We start from the raw sequence: 21,104 nt of genomic DNA, 5'->3' as shown, positions 1-21,104 counted from the left end.
TAAAGAATATAAATATTATGTAATTTAACAAGCTAATAAGTTGCATTATATTGTGCCTCCAACCAAAATTCAATGAGAAGATTAAAGATAAGAGGAAAACCATTTTGACAAATTGTAATTAGGTCACAAAAGAGATTAAGTAAACAAATGTACAAGATATGATGATGAAGATGACAAATTAACCATGCATGTTTCACATATAGATTTGGGATGATCACAGAGTGCACATTCGAGTAGCAGCAGCAATCTGACCTAGTTAGTATTGACCTCGGGTTGCCGGATTTCCGGCCCATCCGCCGCCGCTCTCCATGGGAAGCTGGCCGTTTGGGAGGTTGAAGAAAGGAAGCCCTAGAGAGGGATCCGGGAAAGCCGCTCCACCGTCTGAGGGTTCGGACTGCGGCGGTTGCATCTGGAGCGCGGCCGCGGTGTCGTCTTCGTCCAGCGGGAGGCGCTCGTAGGCCACGTTGGTGAAGGAGGCGGCGATGACGATGACCGGTCCGGACGCCATTAACGGCCCCACCACGTTCCCTCCCACCACCTGCCCTTGGCTGCCGGCTAGGTAAATCGTCAGGCTGGTGGCCCCCGGCGGCGCTGGCGGCGGCAGGAACGACCCCGACAGCGACAGTATCTCGAACCGCCCCTGCAGCGTCACCACGGCGCCGGCCGCCGACGGCTGCCGCAGCGTCACGTTGTTCACCGTCCCGTTCCCGCTCAAAACACAAATCCCCCTCTGCCGCTTCCGCGCATAACTCGCAACCGACTCGAAAACATCGCACCCGTTACTCACCTCCAAAATATGCGCCCGGAGAGCGTTCGCGCTTTCCCGCGTAATAATCACCGGCGGCTTCGGCTTGTTCTTCGACCCCGCCGGCCGCCCTCTCGGCCGCCGACCCCCCATATCGCCCAACACCCCACCGCCGCTTCCCCCGCCGTTACTCTCGCCTGAAAAAGGGTTCCGGCCGCTCTCATCCTCCGTCTCCGATCGCCCTTGAAGCTGAGAAACAAAACGGGACGCAGAACCTAAGTCTAACCCCGCCATATACACTCCCAACAACAATTAACAACACCCAAAAGTAGTGAACAGAAAACAAAGAAAAATAAACAACTAAAAATGATTAAGAAATTCCTAACCCAAAAAAAAACAGTAAAATATTTAGTGGGAAATTATTTTTATAAAAACATTAAAGAAATCGTAGAAGAACTATCAAGCAAGAACTGTAGCAGAAGATCAGCTCAAACCCAAACCCTAGATCGAATGGAAACCAGTAGGGAATCAAGTAGAGAGAAAGGAAAGGGCTAACAGAGAGAGAAAGAAAGAGAGAGAGAGAAGTTGACAGGCGCAGCCATTATTTTACCAACCCAAAAAGCATAAATAATAAGGCAATCTCAGCTAAATTAGTCAGATTAGTGACTTAATAATCATAAAATTTTAAGTTTAATTTCCAACAGACACAATAGATCAGCTATAAATACCTTAGGTTGATTTACCTCATTATGATACTTTATCCGCTAGATTTACAAGACAAAATTTATATAAAAATAATTGCTGCGAGTTTTCCTCAACTCTGTCACCTAAAAAAAAAAAAGCATAAATAATATTTAAAAATAAATAATTATAGAATATGGTTCGCACAATTGGATTAAGAAATGAAGATGGAATAGTTTAATGTTTGGGGCTTTTTAAGAATAATTTTAAGGTATGAGTGGAGGAAAACGACAAAGAGAGGTTAAGTATCTATAGGGTCAGTGTACATTAAAATACTACATTAGTCCTAATGACCTAACATGGGAAAGACTAATTAACGGTACAGGACATAATGATAATTGCTTGATAATTATATGTGCTTTCATCATTTCATCATATCATACATAGAATATAGATAAATTTTATGATAATCAAGGAATAAAATAGAAAATGAATACTATTACTCCTTATATTATTTAATTTATATAAAAAAAATACATTGGGAATAATATTACATAGTTTAATTAGCTAACTTAAAAAGTAAACTATGGAGGCATGGAGCATATATATATGATTAGCATCATAAGCTCATAAGTTCGATCAATTATTGTTAATGTCTTCTCGGTTAAATTCGTCACACTGCACATAATTTTTTTACTAGGATTTACCTCTCCTGTATGATTTGCAAAAAAAAAAAAAAAAAAAAAAAAAAGAGATGCAAACGTAGCGTCACAATGCAAGGAGTCAAACCTGCAACCTACAACAATATCGAAATTACTTAGTACACTTATAATACTAGATATACACTTATACACAATTACACATTCACATATATTATATTGAAGGGTTTAAAAAGGATATACCCTCCTCTACAAGATTTTGTTTGCTATTTGAGTTGCATACTTATATACTTGTATGTATGTAGTGGTAACTTTAATTTTATCATAGCCTTGAAAGAATAAATTGCTATGAAAGTTTGTGTTTTGGTTAAATTTTTGCGCATGTTTTCAATTACGAAGTAGTGTTTTTAACTTTCAAGTAGGTAAGTTTGAATAATATATAATATGATCAATTAATGGGAAATGACATTTTTAATCTTTAAATTATATTTGTGGTGTATAATTGGTCTTTACATTATTTAAAGTGTAAAATTAGTCGTCTATCAATTTTCATAAAAGTAATATTTTTCATCCCGTTTGGATATGATGAAAATGTTTAATACTGGCATATATGGTTATCAAGAGTTAACTTATTGCCTTCAATCTAGATCCAATTCTAAATAGGGTTGTGCAAAGTTTTTATGAAGGAAGAAGGTTATGCAAATGACTAAAAAGATCTGGCCCTGTTTGGTAATATGTTTAGTTTATCAGAATTTTAGTTTATTTGACAATTATTAACTGTTTAACTTGGTTAAACAATCAATATGATTCTTTGATTAATTAGATTTTTGTAGCAGCTTATTGCTCAAAAATGTTAAAATTTAAAAAACTGATCAAAATAGTTTTTTCAATCAGTTTTTTGAGAAAATAATTTTACATGTAATTTTATTAAACATTTTTCTACAATCAGTTAATGCTACCAACTAGTCAAATTCATTAATCCACTCAATTAGTTAACCACTATCAACTAACAATTATTTATCAACACTACTCTCCTATCAAATTAGGGTTTATGCATTTTTCCGTTAACTCTTTCTATATGACAAGACTATATATATATATATATATATATATATATATATATATATATATATATATATATATATATGCAACCTTCAATCCATGAGCCAATACTACTATTGATTGATATCCGTCCTTCCTAATTATTTGTTTGGTGATAAAACGGTAAATTAGTGGAAAAAGGGGTGGTGGGGGGTGTCACGTGAAGGAGTACAAAGTCAAATGAAGGCTTTCGTTGTTGGAGCTGTTGGCCACGAGGCGGCAGTCACTTTCACTTTTATTTATTTATTTATTTATTTATTTATTATTATTATTATTATTATTATTATTATTATTATTATTATTATTATTAATTTGAAACACTTAATTTATTCTTTAAAAAAACAAAAGAAATGGTCAAAAACTTAAATTGACCGCAAAAAGACAGGCTGAGGTCCCCTCCACGTGCCCTCACCCGCTCCCCTCTTTTTATTTTTACTATGCCCATTTGTCCAGCGCCCCAAGCCCCCCAACGCATTGAAATTTTCTCATTTTTAATTATTTACTTATTTGATTTACTAAAAAAAAATATGAAACTAAAATTACTATAAATAAAGTTGGTCTTGTAATCTTAATCAGTATATGATCATAAAATGCTTATCAATTAAATTAAAGAAGTCAATAAGCACCTTTCATTGTCTGATCAGTTGAATTATAATAAAAACACAAGATTAAACTTTGACAGCTGCAGTGTACGAATTACATCTAATATGGTAGGCTTTTTAGGGATACCAAATATTGGCCCTCTCATAGTCTCACTATGGACTGCGAGTCGTCGTAATTTATCTATCTATTATCATATTAAATCAGATAAAAATACGAGGAAACTTCGTCTTTTTTAAATAAGTGAAGCTATTTCCGATGTAACAGTGCGTTCTCTAATTGCATTCCAAAAATAGCAATGAAAACCTCTACTCATTAATCATTATATTCATTAATTGCTCAAATGCACATGAATTAATGAATCACAACGCACTACGCAAATAACTATTTATATTTTTCATTACACCACCTTTTTAAAAATAAAAATAAAAATAAATCCATTAGTGTATGTTTTAGTTAAATTTCATCACAATTATATTCTTCTTTTCTTATTTATTAAAATGCCCATTATTATATTAATGGAAACGAAATTTCCATGTCATTAAGTGATTAAGTTTTATGATTTATCCATAAATATACTATATACTATTAAAAATTGCACTATATTGTATTAAAATTACATTTTTAAAATACGAACAAATTATTAGAATGTCTTTTTTTTTTTTCAAATTAGATCATATCTATTAAATTTTTTCGAATAAAAATTTAAAATTAATTCTTAACTTTCTCTTAAAAATAAAAGTTCTCATTTGAATGTATTCCTGACATCGTCAATATCAAATTGACACTCTAGAATAGGTATTTAAGCTCCCAACAACAATCATGGTGATGAGGAATTCCTCCTAGCTAGATGTGGTTGGATTGGATGATCAAACTAAGACCTAAAGATGGCTTTTTGACGTACAATAGATATATTAGCCATGTTTGGTAAATGACTATTAGCTGTTATTAGCTGATTGCGTTAATTAGAGGGTATAACTAACATTAGCTGTTGTAGAAAAATGTTTGGTAAATTAGCTGTTAGCTGATTGCTGTTTGGTATAATTTTTTTTCTGAAAAAAACTAATTGAAAAAGTTGATTGGAGTAGCTTTTTAAATTTTAGCATTTGGAGTTGTAAAAAAAAAAATTAATCAAACACTTATATTAATATTTTAAATAAATCATACAATTAATAGTGGTTAAATAAGTCAAAATTGACTTATAGATCAATTTTTTACCAAACAGGACCATTATCTAAAATCTACTTTATTAATTCAAGTCAAACCTTAAAAATTATTCCTAAAAAAATCCCAGCTAATACAATGGAATGTTTCAAAATTATATATGTTATATGAGCTAGTCTACATTTCAATTCTTAAATCTACATCATTCATGGTGTTTTTGTCAATTAATTCGGGATAAGATTGATCAATTCACAAATAATTAATAAAAAGTATATATGAAAGATTATGACGCTTCACTGCAAGATAAGAGTAAAATATCTACAAATTAAATAATTATAGATTTCAGGGTACGGTTTACTATAGTTACAAAAATTTGTTACTAAACTAAATACTTACACATTGCAATAATTTATCTACAGATTTTTTCGTAGATAAATTTAATTTTTCTTGTTGTGCTTTATGTTTATCGCACAAAATAGCATGATAAAATTGAATAATGCGTTTGGTTTCAATTAAAAGTGTAAACTAATAATTAAAATATACATTAACTAATGAATTTCTGTCAATTTCCATTTGACTATAATATTAAATTGAATGATATTTTTCAGTTCAACTAAAAAGTTAAAATGATAATTTGACTATATATTAATAATTTATATTACAAAAGTACAAAATGATTGAAACAAGTACCATTTTTATGCTCTATGGCATCAAACTTGCGTTGGATAACTATGCAATTGAAAAAAAATGGTACAAATTCTCGAAAACTGTTGAGTTTCGTCATATAAGTAGTTGAACTTGAAAAACTTCCTCAAAGGTTTTTTTTTTTTTTTTTTTTTTTTTTTTTTTTTTTTTTTTTTGTCGGGAAAACTCTATTCTATTCAAAAATGTATATTTTGCATGAAATAAATCTCTTGTGATTCTAGTTATCAAAGAATTATAAAGAGTTGATCGGCTCAAATCAAATGTTGTGTATTTCTCATATGTTATTGAAAAATAACATGTCTTAAAGTGTAATAGAATGAAGCGCAACAGAGCATCATCACTTGTCTTTGAGATTAGTATCCGAATTGAGTTCATTGAGTGGGCCCCGTGGGGTGTGGTATAGTACAAGGATAGTTGCGGTATAGTACAGGGGTAGTTTTGTAAATATACCGTACATTAGAGTTACATATAAATATGATACCTCTTGTATACATAGGTATACTATCAAATTACATAAATTTTGTGTTCTTTTTCGCTTTTTGTTTGTTTTTAATTTCTTGATTTCGTTTTCTCAATATTTTTTTTTGAGTACTACTGTTCTAACTTTCTCAATTTACTGAAACAAAAAGAGTCAAAACTACTTTCACTATGAATGAATTCACAAAGAGTCAATACCGCTCCCATAAGAGCCCAATTTATGACCTCCCATTTGAAAAAGTCATTTCGTGCCATTAGACCATATAGTCATAGACAATATTATAATTATGATTACTAAGTTAATTGTTGATCCAACTCGACCGGATCCATGGTTACGTTGTCTAGTTCGTGGTGCCCTGCAAGTGCTCCAACTAACGATAATGGAGTCGTATGAGTTGGTGCAAATTTTGTCGTCCATCGGGGCATATATTAATAAATAAATAAATAATTAATTAATTAATTAATTGAAACAGCCATTGAGCAGATAATGTTGATAATCTCGAAATTAGCGTCACCATCGACCAATCAGTGCAAGTCTTTCGGACATAAACAAAGCTATTAACGTTCCCTAATCTTTGCTTAAATCCGTGGCCCCACCATTGTCTGATCTGTTTGCCTGAACAATATTCTACCGCTGGATGTATTTTCTTTTCATGTCTGATGAATTCTTAACGGTGAAGGAATTCTCTATCGTTGAATTCATTCACAGCTCAAATTTGATTTTACGAGTTAATTCTAGAAATATTCCACAGATTATTGATGTTTTTAAAATTTTAACTTTTAATTTGATCATAAATTATAATTAGTGTTTAGATTATCAAGTTTGTTATAAATTTGGTCCTTTGTTAAGAAATTTGTTTATAAAGCATTAGTTATGAGAGTAAAAATGTAAAATCTTGCATTTAACGCCTTTCTTTCTCCTTAAAAATGGCTTTCAACCTCTCAAAAAGAATTTCAATCGCATGGGTAACTCAATTGATCATATAGGTGAAGTTTGAGAACAATTATTCGAGATTGAGTCTCAAATAAAAAAGGTCTAACCTCTGTATTCAACTGAATTACCATAATTTATATCATCTCAGATGCTGTTGGACCAGGGCGTAAGGGCCATTGGAATGGGAGATTCAACCTTTTGGGAACAATAAAAAATGACTTTCAATTTCTATTTTTTAAAATAAATCTCTTAATGGAGAACTAAATTTTGATACAAAATTTATAATTCCTAGACCAGTTAGAATCAAATTAAAAGTTGATGAAATTTTTTGAAAAAGTCAATAGTATTTTCTGAATTAACTCTTGATAAGACGGACGCTATTTCTATATGCCTGATTTATAAATCAATTACTTTTTTTAGATTTACAGTATATCATGACTTTTTTACTTTGAATAATTTTATATTACTTAAATTTTATGTACTTAAAAAAAAGGAAAAAATAAAATTGAATTGCCTATTAGAGGTATGGTTTTAGCAAGTACCAAATCAGTATGCATAATGCCTAATAGAGCAAGTCCAAGGTTTTAATGATGTTTGAGTTCACAGTACGTATTAATAACAGGGAGGACAAATAATTGTTTGCTTTCTTTTCGTGCATTACTATAGTAGTTAGTAATGACTTTCGTGACATTTTTATTACAATAATACATATTGATTAAGATTGATCGATGGGATTACACCACCGGTTATTTGTTAATGTTTTTATTTTTTAATAATTTTGGTTGTGCTAGGTAATCGATGATTAGAAACAACATTAATGTATTTCCACATCCTATCATTTTCAAGATTAAAATATGAGGATTAATGACTTTGGACAAAACTACTTATCATTTATTTACTTTAATTAATATTTCTCCCTTTTTTTTTATCAAAACAATTATTAGATGAGATTAGTGGTTCAATTATACTCCGTAATAGGTAATGTTAATAATAGTGTTATTGATTAATTAGATATTAATGGTCTTGTGGTCAAACAGCATAACGGAGACATATGCTACATTGTAACAGAGAAAATTAAAGAATAACCGTCAATTGTGCTAGAGAGAGATCTATGATTAACATTCAAGACCTTCGACAACAATTTTTTGTCTAGTGAGGTTAAACTTCTAACTACAAAAAGATTTCAATATTAATATAAAGAACTATACAAAGACCTTATATTTTGTATAATCTTTTAAAATATGTACTGAATTGAATATAATAAAATAATTTTAACATCTTTATTATTTACATACCTACCACTAAAAAAATTGTGTCAATCAATTCACCAAAATTGTATTTGTTGATCTACTATTAATATATTTCATTTGAAAACTATGCATGAAAGAGAAGCACCATCAATCCCTCAAAGTGAGGTCAAATAATATAAACTTTATTATACGAATATTTACTCATTTGCATTTTAAACGTGTCTGCATATTTAACTTGTTATATGTGAATAATTTTTAATAAATTATTTTTTTTAAAAATGTCTACATTTTCATTCTACATATTTAACCAAAGGGTATCTCTCCTGAGTCATGGCTGGCTAGTAATAATAACATGATAGCAACTATACAAATTATTAGCAAAGAAGCTTCTGAAGATAGAATTGAAGATTGCGTTTGCGTTTAAGCAGATAGTGAGACTATATATTTTACGCTCAATAAATAAAAATTACCAGTAATCACCGCAAGAACACGAACCATTCTCGAAATGGTGGAAGCGATTCCGGTCTCTAACAATGAGTTTCCTGCCTGTGATCTTGGAGATAAGTTTGGACACGGCATGACAGTCTTGGCACACCCGAAGGTTTTTGACAATCTTGATTGTAGTTCCGGGCTGAGTGCTTATCAGTCCAAACGCAATGGCAAGTTTTTCACTGTGAACAGCCAGGGATTTCTGCTTCTCTGACTCCCCGATGTCATGCAATACAATGTCGGTTTGTGGAGTGTAACCATGAGTCTCGAGCCACCTGTTGATTTCCTCGAGCATAGAGTAAATCTCTTTGGTCTTAGGGTGTTTCATGTCGCCGGCAAGGAACTCATGTACCTTGTTATTCACCTCAATTGAGCTGCAACCTGGCTCCTTCTCGACCCCGCTTTTCTTCATCATTGCCCTCACCTTTGCAGCCCCATCCCAATCTCCAGCTGCAGCGTATATGTTGGAGAGCAGAACATATGTTCCAGAATTTGCGAGATTGCATTCTACAAGGAATTCCACAATTTTCTCTCCCAGCTTGATGTCTCTATGAATCCTACAGGCACCAAGTAATGTTCCCCATAAAACCGGATCAGGGTCTATCTTCATACTTCTAATAAACTCGTATGCCTCTTGTAAATGTCCAGCTCGGCCAAGAAGATTTACCATGCAGCCATAATGCTCAATCTTTGGTTCAATTCCATACTCCTTCATTGAATGGAAATAACCCCATCCTTCATTAACCAATCCTGCATTGGCACAAGCATTTAAGATGCCAATAAAGGTTATATCAGATGGTTGGAGTTTCAATCTGCAGAACTCACGGAACAACTGCAAAGCTTCTTGGCTAAATCCGTGCATGGCATACCCTACAATCATCGAGTTCCACGCAACAACATCCTTAACATTCATATGATTAAACACCATCCTTGCATCCTCCAAACTTCCACACTTGCTATACATGTCAATCAGTGCTGTGCCTACACGTAAATTAACTGGAATCCCATTATTTTTCACATAAGTATGAACCCACTGGCCAGATTCCAGTGCTCCCGATTGACCACAAGCAGAAAGAACTGCAAGCACAGTGACTTCGTTAGGTCTTACATTAGATAATAACATGTGTCTAAAGAGAGCCAATGCCTCGTTTGGCCTCCCATATTGAGTATAGCCATCAATCATAGCATTCCAACATACAACATCCCTCTCTTCCATCCTATCAAATAACTCCCTTGCCTTGTCCACATCCCCATTCTTTGCATACCCAGCAATCATTGTCGTCAAAGAAACCAAACTCCTTTCAGGCATCGTATCAAACAGCTTGCGGGCCGAGACAAGATCACCACCTCTTGCATAGACATCAACAAGAGAGGTCCTAACATAAGTATCCGAGTCACACTGAAACTTGAGGGCTTGTCCATGGATAGCTTCTCCAGATTTCAATGGGCACGCTTTGAGGATGGCAGAGAATGTAAACTGGTTGGGCTCAATGTCTTGGGTTAGCATTTCAACATACAAAAGAAAAGCTCGCTCGTGGAGATTGTTGATGGTGTGGCTATGGATAATGGAAGTGTAGGTAAAGACACTTGGACTTGGGGTTGATCTGAAAAGCGTGACAGAATGCTTGAGATGGCCGAGAGACGAGTAGGACCTCTGAAGCCTGAAATTCAGTATGGGGTCACAGTCAATGCCATGGCGGATAAGAAACGCATGTATTTGCAGGAGCTGTTTGATGGTTTTGGATTTATCAATGAGGAATTTAAGTCTTTCCGGTGAGGGTGAAACGCTGCTTTTGCTGGATTTGCTTGGGGAGTGTATTGGTGGGGTGGAGAACAAGGAAGCAGCAGACATGGTTTCAGCTATAGAATTTCTGAACCCTTAAACTTCAGAAGCTTATAAGAGGACAACTCATCCAAGATTCATGCGGCACCTCCTGTTTAACAGAGAAGTATAGGTATCAAACATCATTGCATACAAGAAATATATAACAGAAGAAATGAATGCATAAGACAGTCCTATGAGCAACAATGCATAAAAGCTCCTTTCTACTTCAAACTAGTGGGATTTTAACACTGTTTGATTGTCATAAACTGCGCCAGTTGCTATTGGGCTAATCGAATGAGAGTATAATTAAAGGAAGCACGCCCATATAGCATACACTTAACTTGGGCATTTTAGCAAATACTTGGTCTTCATTGCAGAAACATTTTTTAAAAACGCCAGAAACTGCCCATACACACAAGACAATGAAGACATAGAGAAAGGCGTAAGACGAGCAGATTTATGTGGCATGAAGAATTGAAGAGTAAAGCTTAAGTGAATTCCGGAACCTGCAGAGAATGCAGTGGATATCCAAGAGCTATGGAGTTGAGCCATGCGAAAACAAAAATATCAATACGATTTCTCTCAAGCCTTCTCCCCCTTCCCTTCTAGCCACTGCTTACGAGTCACAATCCTATGACTTGTGCCTATATTATCTTTTGTCATTTGTTGTATGACATTATCGACTTCTTTTTTTTTTTTTTTTTAATATACCAAAATTCGATTACAATTCAAATAAAGACGCAACACATAGTAAACTACCCACACTTCCGCTATAATATTGTAAGGCCATTCTAATTTTATACACAAAGCCTCCAACCCATTAACCAAATTTATATCATGTAACACTGATTATTGTTATTGGGCGTCTGCTAAGTTGACTGAGGTCAATCTCTGCTTGATTTGAGATGTAATGTTGTGGCTTACTATAGAAATGATTAATATTCACCTACTTATCATCAATTGATTTTAAGTATGATAGGGTAACTAGATAGTCAAAAAATTCCGTGATCTTACAACAATTACGGGATGGGTGACCGAGGAAAGGCGAGAAGTAAGTCTTGACTTGCAGCAATCACGGTGAGATCCATCAATTATTTATCAAATTAAAGCTCATGACAATTCTAACTAATATTCATTAGCACTTGCAGAGTTTAGTTAGCCTAACTCTGAAGTAACTCTAGGGTATAGTTAGCATTTTTCAAAATAACAACATTGATGATATTGGAGGTGTTTGGTAAATGACTATTAGCTGATAGTTGACTGAGTTAGTGAGTTTAACTAGTTGATAGAAAATGATTGTAGAAAAGTTTTTGGTAAATTAGTTGTTAATTGATTACATGCAAAATAACTTTCTCAAAAAATTGATTGAAAAAGCTACTTAACATTTTGGAGCAATAAATTGTTACAAAAAGCTAATTAATCAAACACTTATATTGATTGTTTAACCAAGGCAAACAACTAATAATAGTCAAATAAACCAAAATTGGCTGATAAGCTATAACTATTTTACCAAATACGGCCATTGTCAAAAATCCAAATGCATTTTGACCTATATGTATACCACCCAGGCTTCAATTTGGATATTATGTTTATGTATCCAGTTGACTTGACAAGAGGCCAAAGTTAACAACTTAACATACAAAATACAGTAACAGTCAGACCAAGAAATGATGAGAAAGAGGAGAGTTAACACGGTTTCCTTCAATCCTTCGTGCCCCCCAACTGCCTGGTGGTATTAACAGCAGACAGTATATTAACTTCAAATCTTTAATCCTCTGTATTTCTGTTTTCAGGGAGTATTATGTCCTCTGAGAAACTGAACTTGTTGGCTGCCCCAAATATTTCTGCCAGTTGCCGAATCGTTGATTGACATGTGGGACTTGTGGGGTTGACGGAATCTGGAAGGGGAGGGATGCATTCAGGGAGATATTCTGTCTTGTTGAAACTAGAAGCATAGAGCGCCAGCACTGCTCGACAGAATATAAATCTGCAATAGGCAGATAAGAAAAAAGTCATTTAATGGAATCCGAGGCTACAAGTTTTATGCTCCAATGAAGAAATCACAGCAGAAGTGTTGGCCATCAAAGTAGTTGCAGTTTCAAACCTCAAATGCTGGCACTACTATGTATAACAATTTGGAATTGGTTCCTCGACACAATGATATGACAAGGCAAGGGAAAGTAAGGATCAAGTTATTTTAAACTATTCGGTATTCAAACCTTCTGCAGTTTAGCATATCTTCACCAGTTCACCAAGTGGCAAGGAAGGGAAAAAGCGTTGAGGTACTTCTAAAAAAGGAAACAAATTATATACATAACGGAAAGAACACCATGGTACCTTAAAAGGAGTCGCCTCAGAAATGGGTCGCTTAAAATTTGAGCCCAGACGGCATTAAGATTGTCTGATGTTGCCAATAATTGACCCCACTGATTTAACGAGGATGAAAGAAGCTTCTCGGCCTTATTGAACAAATCCTGAAAACTCATTTGATACATGTTCCCATTAGAAAAAACATCACAACAATCTAATGAGACCAGGCAGCATTCTTAGCTTCATACCATTTCAACATCAGAGCCAGTAAAACCAAGCATGAGAGTGAAAGCCTGAAGAGGAGCTGCGAGGAAAATGGTGAATGAGCTTTGATTTGGCTGACGAGAGGTGTCCATGGCAGGTAGAGGGAATGAAGTGGTTGGAGATAGGAGCATGGCAACTGACTCCCCTTTTTCTGCTCCATTTAAAGCCTGTTCATATTTCATTCCTTAAAGCTGACTAGAAGATACCAACAAATTTGCTTCTAAAGCATTTTAAAAAAGGTTCAGTGTGCCCATGTGGATCCACAAAGTCGAGAAAGTGATTCTTACTCGTAAATATCATACAGCAAGGTTACTAGTTTTATAACATAATTTTCTATAAGCTTGTAATATAGTCAAATTATCATCTTAATAGCAGATGAATAAAAAAGAAATATTATGAAGAGATGCAGATAGCACAAAACACAAATGTAAAGGAGAACCACAAATAAATAAGAAACATAACCCAAAACAAATTATGGGGTACTTCTAGATTATGTAAGGGACAAAGCCAGATATATAGGAAACAGAAACTAAGAATGAACTATTTCCGTAGCATCTATGACTATGTCTTGTAATTTGTAAGCAATATGTTGACTACCATATTACTCAGACCAGAATATTCTCTGCTTAATGCAAATTGTTTCAGGTTAGTTGCTTCAATAGTTTCATCAAACTAAATCCACCGGAAAACAATTAGAAGTGCTAGAGTAAAATAAGAAACAGGACAATGATATTAGGAAAAAGCAACCTAATAGCTCACATAATTTGAAAGCTCAGAGAACAATTAAAACACAAAACATGTATCGCCTTCCAAAATAGTTAATCATGTTTATGTCTTTAATTGCAAACTCATGATATATATTACAGAAAGGGTCTTGCCTTGAAATCTCCACTAATGTTGCTGTCAATCACCAGGAAAAGTGGCTTTCTTGTAAATGGCAGCAAGTCACAGGGGAAAACATCATTCAAACCTATATAAGCAAAATAAATAAATAAATAATTATTTCAGTATAGGGATATCACATGGCAGAGAGAAGAGACAGATGTGGATAAGGTATAAAATATGAAGGAGTATTTCAAAGATGCATCTAAAGAATACTGAATGTACATCACCATATATTTATTTCAAAGAAAAAAAAAATCAGTCCTAATATTAGAACTGGCAACTGAAGTGCTGAAATATTCACTTTGTATATAGTTGTTATTATATAATCTAAGATTAGGCGAAAGTCACTCATCTAGTAGGCTCTAATGCTTCATGGGCCAAACCACACTAAAAGACTGAATCCAATCAATTAGCTAGTCTAACCCATGGTCTTATAAACCCATATGTTCTCTCTTATTTTTTTCAATGTGGGACTCTTAACAATAGTCTTCAATTAGACTAACAACTGCTAAACAGCGTAATGTTTGAATTGAGTAAACAAATGCTCAGAACAAAAGTATAAGGCTCCAGTATTAAAATGTCCTAAAGTGTGAGAAAGCACTTTATAGGAACCTAGTTAGGGCTCAAAAAAACTAGTATCAGTTTCCATTTATTGACCAGTGAACCATTCAGCTTTCAATTGATAGATAAACTTCATAGTGTCAAAAGGAAATATTACTATAAATATAAATTTGCAACTACATAACATCTATCAGATGTATATTTCATAACCAATTCTAAGGCTTCAAAGGATGATATGTATACCTCCACCACCTCGAGAGCCAATATGTAATCCACCACTATGACGACTTAAGGGGTCCTCTTTGGCAGAAGCAGGATTTGAATTATCATATTCAGGGTTCAGGGGAGATGTGGATGCAGATTCAGAGTCATTGAATTGAGACTGGAAGCCCCTGAAAATGTTTTCTGGAATGCCCAAAGAAGCTCCACTATGAGACAGGGATGAAACATAGTTTTGACAGCTTCCTGATTCATCAAGAATATTAATGAGTAGCTAGTATGCAACCTCAAATTTTAAAATAAGTAACTTAGTGACACCAGAAAGATGTTTTGCAACCACCAATTACCTGAAGCTGATAGATATATTAAGAGTACACCATCTGGAGGAAGCTCCTCGCAGGTTGTTGCCAAAACCTATCCACAGATGTAAATTTAATGTTAAAACAGAACAAAGTTTGGAGAGTATCTTTCCTAGAAAATACATGCAAATGCAATCAAGTAGATACTCCAAAAGTTTAATAGTTAATAAACCTCCAAAACTAGGAGTCTACTAGCAGGTGTCAGTGTGTCACTACATTGATCTCAATAACTAAAGAGAAATATATCATAATTCAAAATCAAGAAAGAATGAAAGATCCGAGTAAGCCTCCCAAACTTCAGAAAATATTACTTCAATCAACATGTTTAGGAAATTCGCCAGTAATAGCCACATAAGCCACCTACTTGGAGGAAGATAATTGACAGGTGAATACTCACTGCTATAAAACTTGTAAGGGTTGGGCGGTATAAAATGGCTTTGCGTGGGTTAGGAGGCAAAGTAGGATCAATTATATCTTGTGAATAGTTAACACAACTAGGCCCAGGAGTTCCATTCTGGCCAGTGCTAGATCCAGCCCCAGATGAAGGAGCTCCACTTGTCTGGTAAAATGAACCACTGGGTTCCCACTCCAGACATTGTAGCATTCTGAAAGTGTCAAGAGTCAGTTCTGAGAATTTGACCTGAGCAACAAATCAAAAGATAGATGGAATCATCACTGTCCACTGAACAAGGGTTGCAAGACAGTCACAAATCACCCATTTACACAGGCAAATGGCATGGCAAGTTATTGCTGATATTTCCAAAAGAAGAGAATTTTTATTCATTGCACTGACCTCATTAGGATGGTAACTGCACAATATTGCATCTCTTAACCTCAGCTTTCTCTTTGCTTCAACGACATGTGGCAGACAATCTATATGAAGGTCCACTGCAACACTATACCTCAACGGTCTGATATTCATAAAAGCTGTGTCAGCTTTTAGAAATTTAACTATTTCCTGAATCACCACCTTCCATTCTTTAAAATCAGTTTCCTGGAAATAGGACAATTTAGAGGCCTTTAATCAAGACTGAGAAAGTATCAACTTAGTTCTTTTGCAAAATGGACAGTAAGTAAATAGGGATCTCTTTGGCTAGCTAATCCACCTAAATTTCAATCAATAAATATCTTGAAGAAATGGTTCAATAGCCATACACGGATAAATCATTGCTCATACCTAGAATAGCATCATTACAGTTCATTATAGTATGAATTAATTTTAGCATTGGTTGAGATCCAGTTGATTTGCACTTGTTTGTTATGAAAAACTAAATCTAGAAAAGCATAAGTGTCTTAATTTTTACTTCTAGTTTCAATACACCAGTTCTTTTTTGACAAAATCTTCACTCCAAATGATGGATTATCTCCTATAAATGTGTGTATCAGTTGTGGACACCTCAAAGTTGGAAATGCATGTAATTGCCTGCATCTGAACATGCCACCTAAATTTGGTAAGGCAGCTGACTGAATATTATAAAATCACCCTTTGTGGTTTTCACAAAGCATTGAAAGATTAGGCGACAATACAAAATCTGGTAACTACCTAGGAATATGATAATCATTTCCTAAACTCTCCACTTCAAATAGTGATTTCATCTAGCATGAAAATTCAATTGAGCAGTCAAATCACCAACTAATGTATAAAGCTCGCCTTTAGACTAAAATTTACATAGACTAAAACAATATTTGAGCATGCAAGGAAATATGACCTGGAATGCCCTCTTGCATTCATCAAGCAACATTTTGAGCTGATTTACCAACTGGTACACCATCTCTCGTCGATTCAACACCAAACAGACAGTAAGAAATCGAGAAATAAGCCTCAATTGTTTGCAGGCAAGATTAACATCCTGGAACATCCCATCTTTGAAGTACTCCCTAGTCAAAACTGCCTCATAAAATATATAAGACTCAGATAAATAACTGGCCTCACTAGTCCTCATATACTGCCCAAAGTAAAGCTGACCAATCCGAGATGCAATATCCCCTATCTCCCATCTTTTGAGGCCTGCTTCCACCAGTTTCTGTCTATTCTCTTGTTGGAACTTCCACAACTGTGTATAAACCTTGAAAACTTTGGAGAAGTATGTATCATACCTATCAATCGAAATCCACAGTATATATGAGAATTAAGCACAATTCGCAACTAAAATCAAACCAATCACATATATTTTGCAAATTACCAATAAAAGTTCATAGAGTCCAAATACTTTGTTTAAAATCCCCAAACTGAATGATAAATTGTTAACATCATTAGAAAATCCAAAATAGATCAACACGCCTCATTCTAACATTATTAGCACACTAAATAGTTAATAATCAGTTTTTTTTCTAGTAAAATACCCACTCAACTTTGAGTATGACCGTCTTAGATAAGAATTCTTATATAAATCCAAAATTATCCTTAATCCTCCATTCCTCCAATACAAACAAAAGTTAATAATGTCTAATAAAGCTTATTTCTATGAAATCCCAAATGGATATCACAAAAAACTTCATACGAGCTTGCACATATTCATAGCATAGTGATCCAGCATATATTCTAAATTAAGTAATTACAACTCCTGAGTTCCTTGTGTTAATATACTATAGTACTATACCTAGATAAACTATAAGTTCAGTGCCGTCTAATGTTCGAGAGAAGAACGTTCTTTCAGAAATTGTTCAGCTCACTTGGAACTCAATACATGGCGATTGGGAAGTTCTTTCAGCTATAATAAACCAACAGAAAATTGGCAGTCCTAACTGAAAAGTTTGATGTGTAATAAAAAGGTGAGGAAAAAACCGGTTGCGATGGTAATACGGCAAATCGCGAATCTTCGAGAACTTCTTGTCGGCCTTGGCAACCAGAGTCCAGTACACTTCGCTCACCGGAATGTTGCCGCTGCTACTGCTGTTAATGCCGGGGTGATGGTGATGGTGATGTGACATGTCTATGCCTTGCTTCATTTCCTGTTCTGCAATCGTATAGTATCGATTTTCACTCTTTCAACGAGCAAGCCATGGAGCTTGAACAGATTGCTGGCTGTTGAAATGAAAGTCCGGGAGAGAAGGGAAAGGAGCGACGCGGGCCCGGCGCCGAAGCAAATAGAAATGCTTGAAAATATGGAAATTAGCTTTGTGCCCCCAAAACTTTTGGAAAATTCGGTTAAGAACATCAAATTTCTCAAAATATCTTGTTGTATGGTTCTTTTTTTTTTTCCCTCCTTTTGGAAAATTATGACATTTTAGTTTGTGGTCCGAGATGTTGTGAATTTAATAATAATAATAGTAATATTATTATTAGTAAGATGCAATACAATAGTAGCTATATTAGCTCAGTGAAAGGAAGAGAGGATTGCTATATTTCTTATATATTGCTTCTGATGTGTTTTTGATACAAGGAGTGAATGGGGTATTTATACTATCAGGACTAGGAATAAACAAATATATAATTTGCATAGCATGGATAGATGTTGAAGCTAGTTTAGTTGGTTACTCAGCATGTAGCTTTACCTTGTTATATATTAGTGCATGTGTTCCATTCCCAACAGCTACAATTTTGACTTGAGTATTGTGCTCATCAGGAGCAAGAACATTCCTTCTTGTTGATCAGGACATGGGAAAAAGAGTACAATAATAAGATCAGGACATGGGAAAAAGAGAGTACAATAATAAGATCAGGACATGGGAAAAAGAGTACAATAATAAGATCAGGACATGGGAAAAAGAGTACAATAATAAGATGACGCATACCACGGACTGTAGTCGTAGGTAATGCTTTGGTGAACAAACGAATCTGTTGAATAATGATTTCACCTTTCTTCTGGAGGTCATGAGTGAAGAAGAATTTTGGTGAAATGTGTTTTACTCTGTCTCCCTTGATGTATCCCTCCTTTAATTGAGCGATACATGCTGCATTATCTTCATATATTGTTGTTGGAGTATCATCTAACAGTAAACCACATGCTCCTCTAATATATCGAGTAATTGATTTAAGCCATACACACTCCCGGCTTGCTTCATGGACAGCAATTAGTTCAGCATGATTTGAAGAAGTGGCAACAATGGTCTGCTTAGTGGAACGCCAAGATATAGCAGCACCTGCACTTATAAACAAATAACCAGTTTGGGATCGCGCTTTATGCGGATCCGAAAGGTACCCGGCATCTGCATACCCAACCAAGTCACATTTGGAATCTTTTGTATAAAATAATCCCAAATCAATTGTTCCTTGGAGGTAGCGAAATATATGTTTGATGCCATTCCAATGTCTTCTTGTTGGACAAGAACTATACCTTGCCAGCAAATTAACAGAAAATGCAATATCAGGCCTTGTGTTGTTAGCAAGGTACATTAGTGCGCCTATTGCACTAAGATATGGTACTTCCGAACCAAGGATTTTTTCATTATCCTCCCGAGGTCGGTAAGGATCCTTTTTCACATCAAGAGTTCGAACCACCATTGGACTACTCAATGAGTGAGCCTTGTCCATATAAAATCTTTGAAGAACTTTCTTGGTATAATTTGATTGATGAATAAAGATACCTTTATTCAAATGTTCAATCTGTAAACCAAAGACAAAATTTTGTTCTTCCAAGATCTTTCATTTCAAATTCATTTTTCAAATAATCTACTGTTTTGGGAATTTCCTCAGGAGTCCCGATGATATTCATATCATCAACATAAACAGCGATTATGACAGATCCATGCCCAGATCTTTTTATAAAAACACATGGACAAATTTGATCATTGGTATAACCTTCTTTCAGTAAATATTCACTAAGTCTGTTATACCACATGCGCCCTGATTGTTTTAGTCCATATAAAGACCTTTGTAACTTTATCGAGTAAAGTTCTCGAGGGCTTGTTTTATGCCTTTCAGGCATTTTCAGTCCTTCAGGGACTTTCATGTAAATGTCATTATCAAGTGACCCATACAGATAAGCTGTTACAACATCCATTAGTTGCATTTTTAATCTTTCATGCACAGTTAGGCCAATGAGGTATCGTAATGTTACAACATCCACAACAGGTGAATATGTTTCATCATAATCGATACCTGGTCTTTGAGAGAATCCTTGTGCTACGAGTCTTGCTTTATACCTCGTAACCTCATTGTTCTCATTTCTTTTTCTTACAAAGACCCATTTGTATCCCACAGCTTTTACCTCTTTAGGTGTTCGGACGATTGTGCCAAATACTTTTCGTTTTTCAAGCGAATTCAATTCTGCTTGAATTGCTTCTTTCCATTTAGGCCAATCGTCCCTATTTTGACATTCATGAATGGATCTTGGTTCATGATCCATATCATCATTCATGATACTCAATGCTACATTATATGCAAAACAGTCATTCACAATGACTTCATTTCTATTGCATATATCTTCAGCATTAGTATAATTCATCAAGATCTCTTCATTTTTCTCAATTTTTGGCGAATGAATCTCTTTAGGAATTTCATTCCTTTCATACTCATTTTTATGAGTTTTCTCATTTTTCTCACAAAGATCATTCTTTGTATTGACCTTTCTTTTTCGAGTATTTTTATCCTTCGAACCAATAGGTCTTCCACGCTTTAAGCGTACTTGAGATTCATTCCCAGTTTGATCTTTTGGAATGTCAATACTAGCAGGAACATTAGCTGCTGGGATATAAGATTTTGTTACCCTTTTCGGATCAACAAATGCGTCTGGCAGTTTATTTGCCAATTCATGCAACTGAATTATCCTTAGAACTTCTTGTTCACATTGTTGAGTTCTAGGATCTAGATGAAGCAATGATGGAGTATTCCAAGTCAATTTCATCTCCACAACTTTATTTTCTCCTTTCAATGTTAGAAAGGATGCTTCATCAAAATGGCAATCTGCAAATCTTGCAGTAAACATATCTCCCGT

At 34.7% G+C, this 21,104-nt stretch overlaps 3 protein-coding genes across 3 annotated transcripts; all 3 read right to left on the bottom strand.

The window, feature by feature from the left end:
- Positions 1–1,348, bottom strand: LOC109182110 (AT-hook motif nuclear-localized protein 23-like). The gene has a single exon (XM_019332169.1). It carries the CDS (start codon positions 1,037–1,039, stop codon positions 257–259), a length of 783 nt encoding a protein of 260 aa, XP_019187714.1. The 5' UTR covers positions 1,040–1,348; the 3' UTR covers positions 1–256.
- Positions 1,349–8,557: 7,209 nt separating this feature from the next.
- LOC109182094 (pentatricopeptide repeat-containing protein ELI1, chloroplastic) lies at positions 8,558–11,380 on the bottom strand. Its single transcript, XM_019332145.1, has 2 exons — positions 11,137–11,380; positions 8,558–10,745 (listed from the first exon to the last, which is right to left on the bottom strand). The coding sequence occupies exon 2, from the start codon at positions 10,655–10,657 to the stop codon at positions 8,783–8,785; it is 1,875 nt and encodes a 624-aa protein (XP_019187690.1). The 5' UTR covers positions 10,658–10,745; positions 11,137–11,380; the 3' UTR covers positions 8,558–8,782.
- A 715-nt stretch (positions 11,381–12,095) lies between these two features.
- On the bottom strand, positions 12,096–18,346 carry LOC109182084 (protein SCAI). Its single transcript, XM_019332133.1, has 10 exons — positions 18,014–18,346; positions 16,938–17,325; positions 16,022–16,222; positions 15,626–15,868; positions 15,217–15,283; positions 14,894–15,115; positions 14,083–14,174; positions 13,189–13,371; positions 12,968–13,104; positions 12,096–12,617 (listed from the first exon to the last, which is right to left on the bottom strand). Exons 1-10 carry the CDS (start codon positions 18,175–18,177, stop codon positions 12,398–12,400), a joined length of 1,917 nt encoding a protein of 638 aa, XP_019187678.1. The 5' UTR covers positions 18,178–18,346; the 3' UTR covers positions 12,096–12,397.
- Between the last annotated feature and the right edge of the window lie 2,758 nt (positions 18,347–21,104).

This window comes from Ipomoea nil, unplaced genomic scaffold, assembly GCF_001879475.1.
Source record: "Ipomoea nil cultivar Tokyo-kokei standard unplaced genomic scaffold, Asagao_1.1 scaffold0188, whole genome shotgun sequence".
Taxonomy (NCBI): Eukaryota; Viridiplantae; Streptophyta; class Magnoliopsida; order Solanales; family Convolvulaceae; genus Ipomoea; species Ipomoea nil.
The sequence above is the reverse complement of the archived record's forward strand: the minus strand, read 5'-3'. Positions and strand labels throughout refer to the sequence as shown.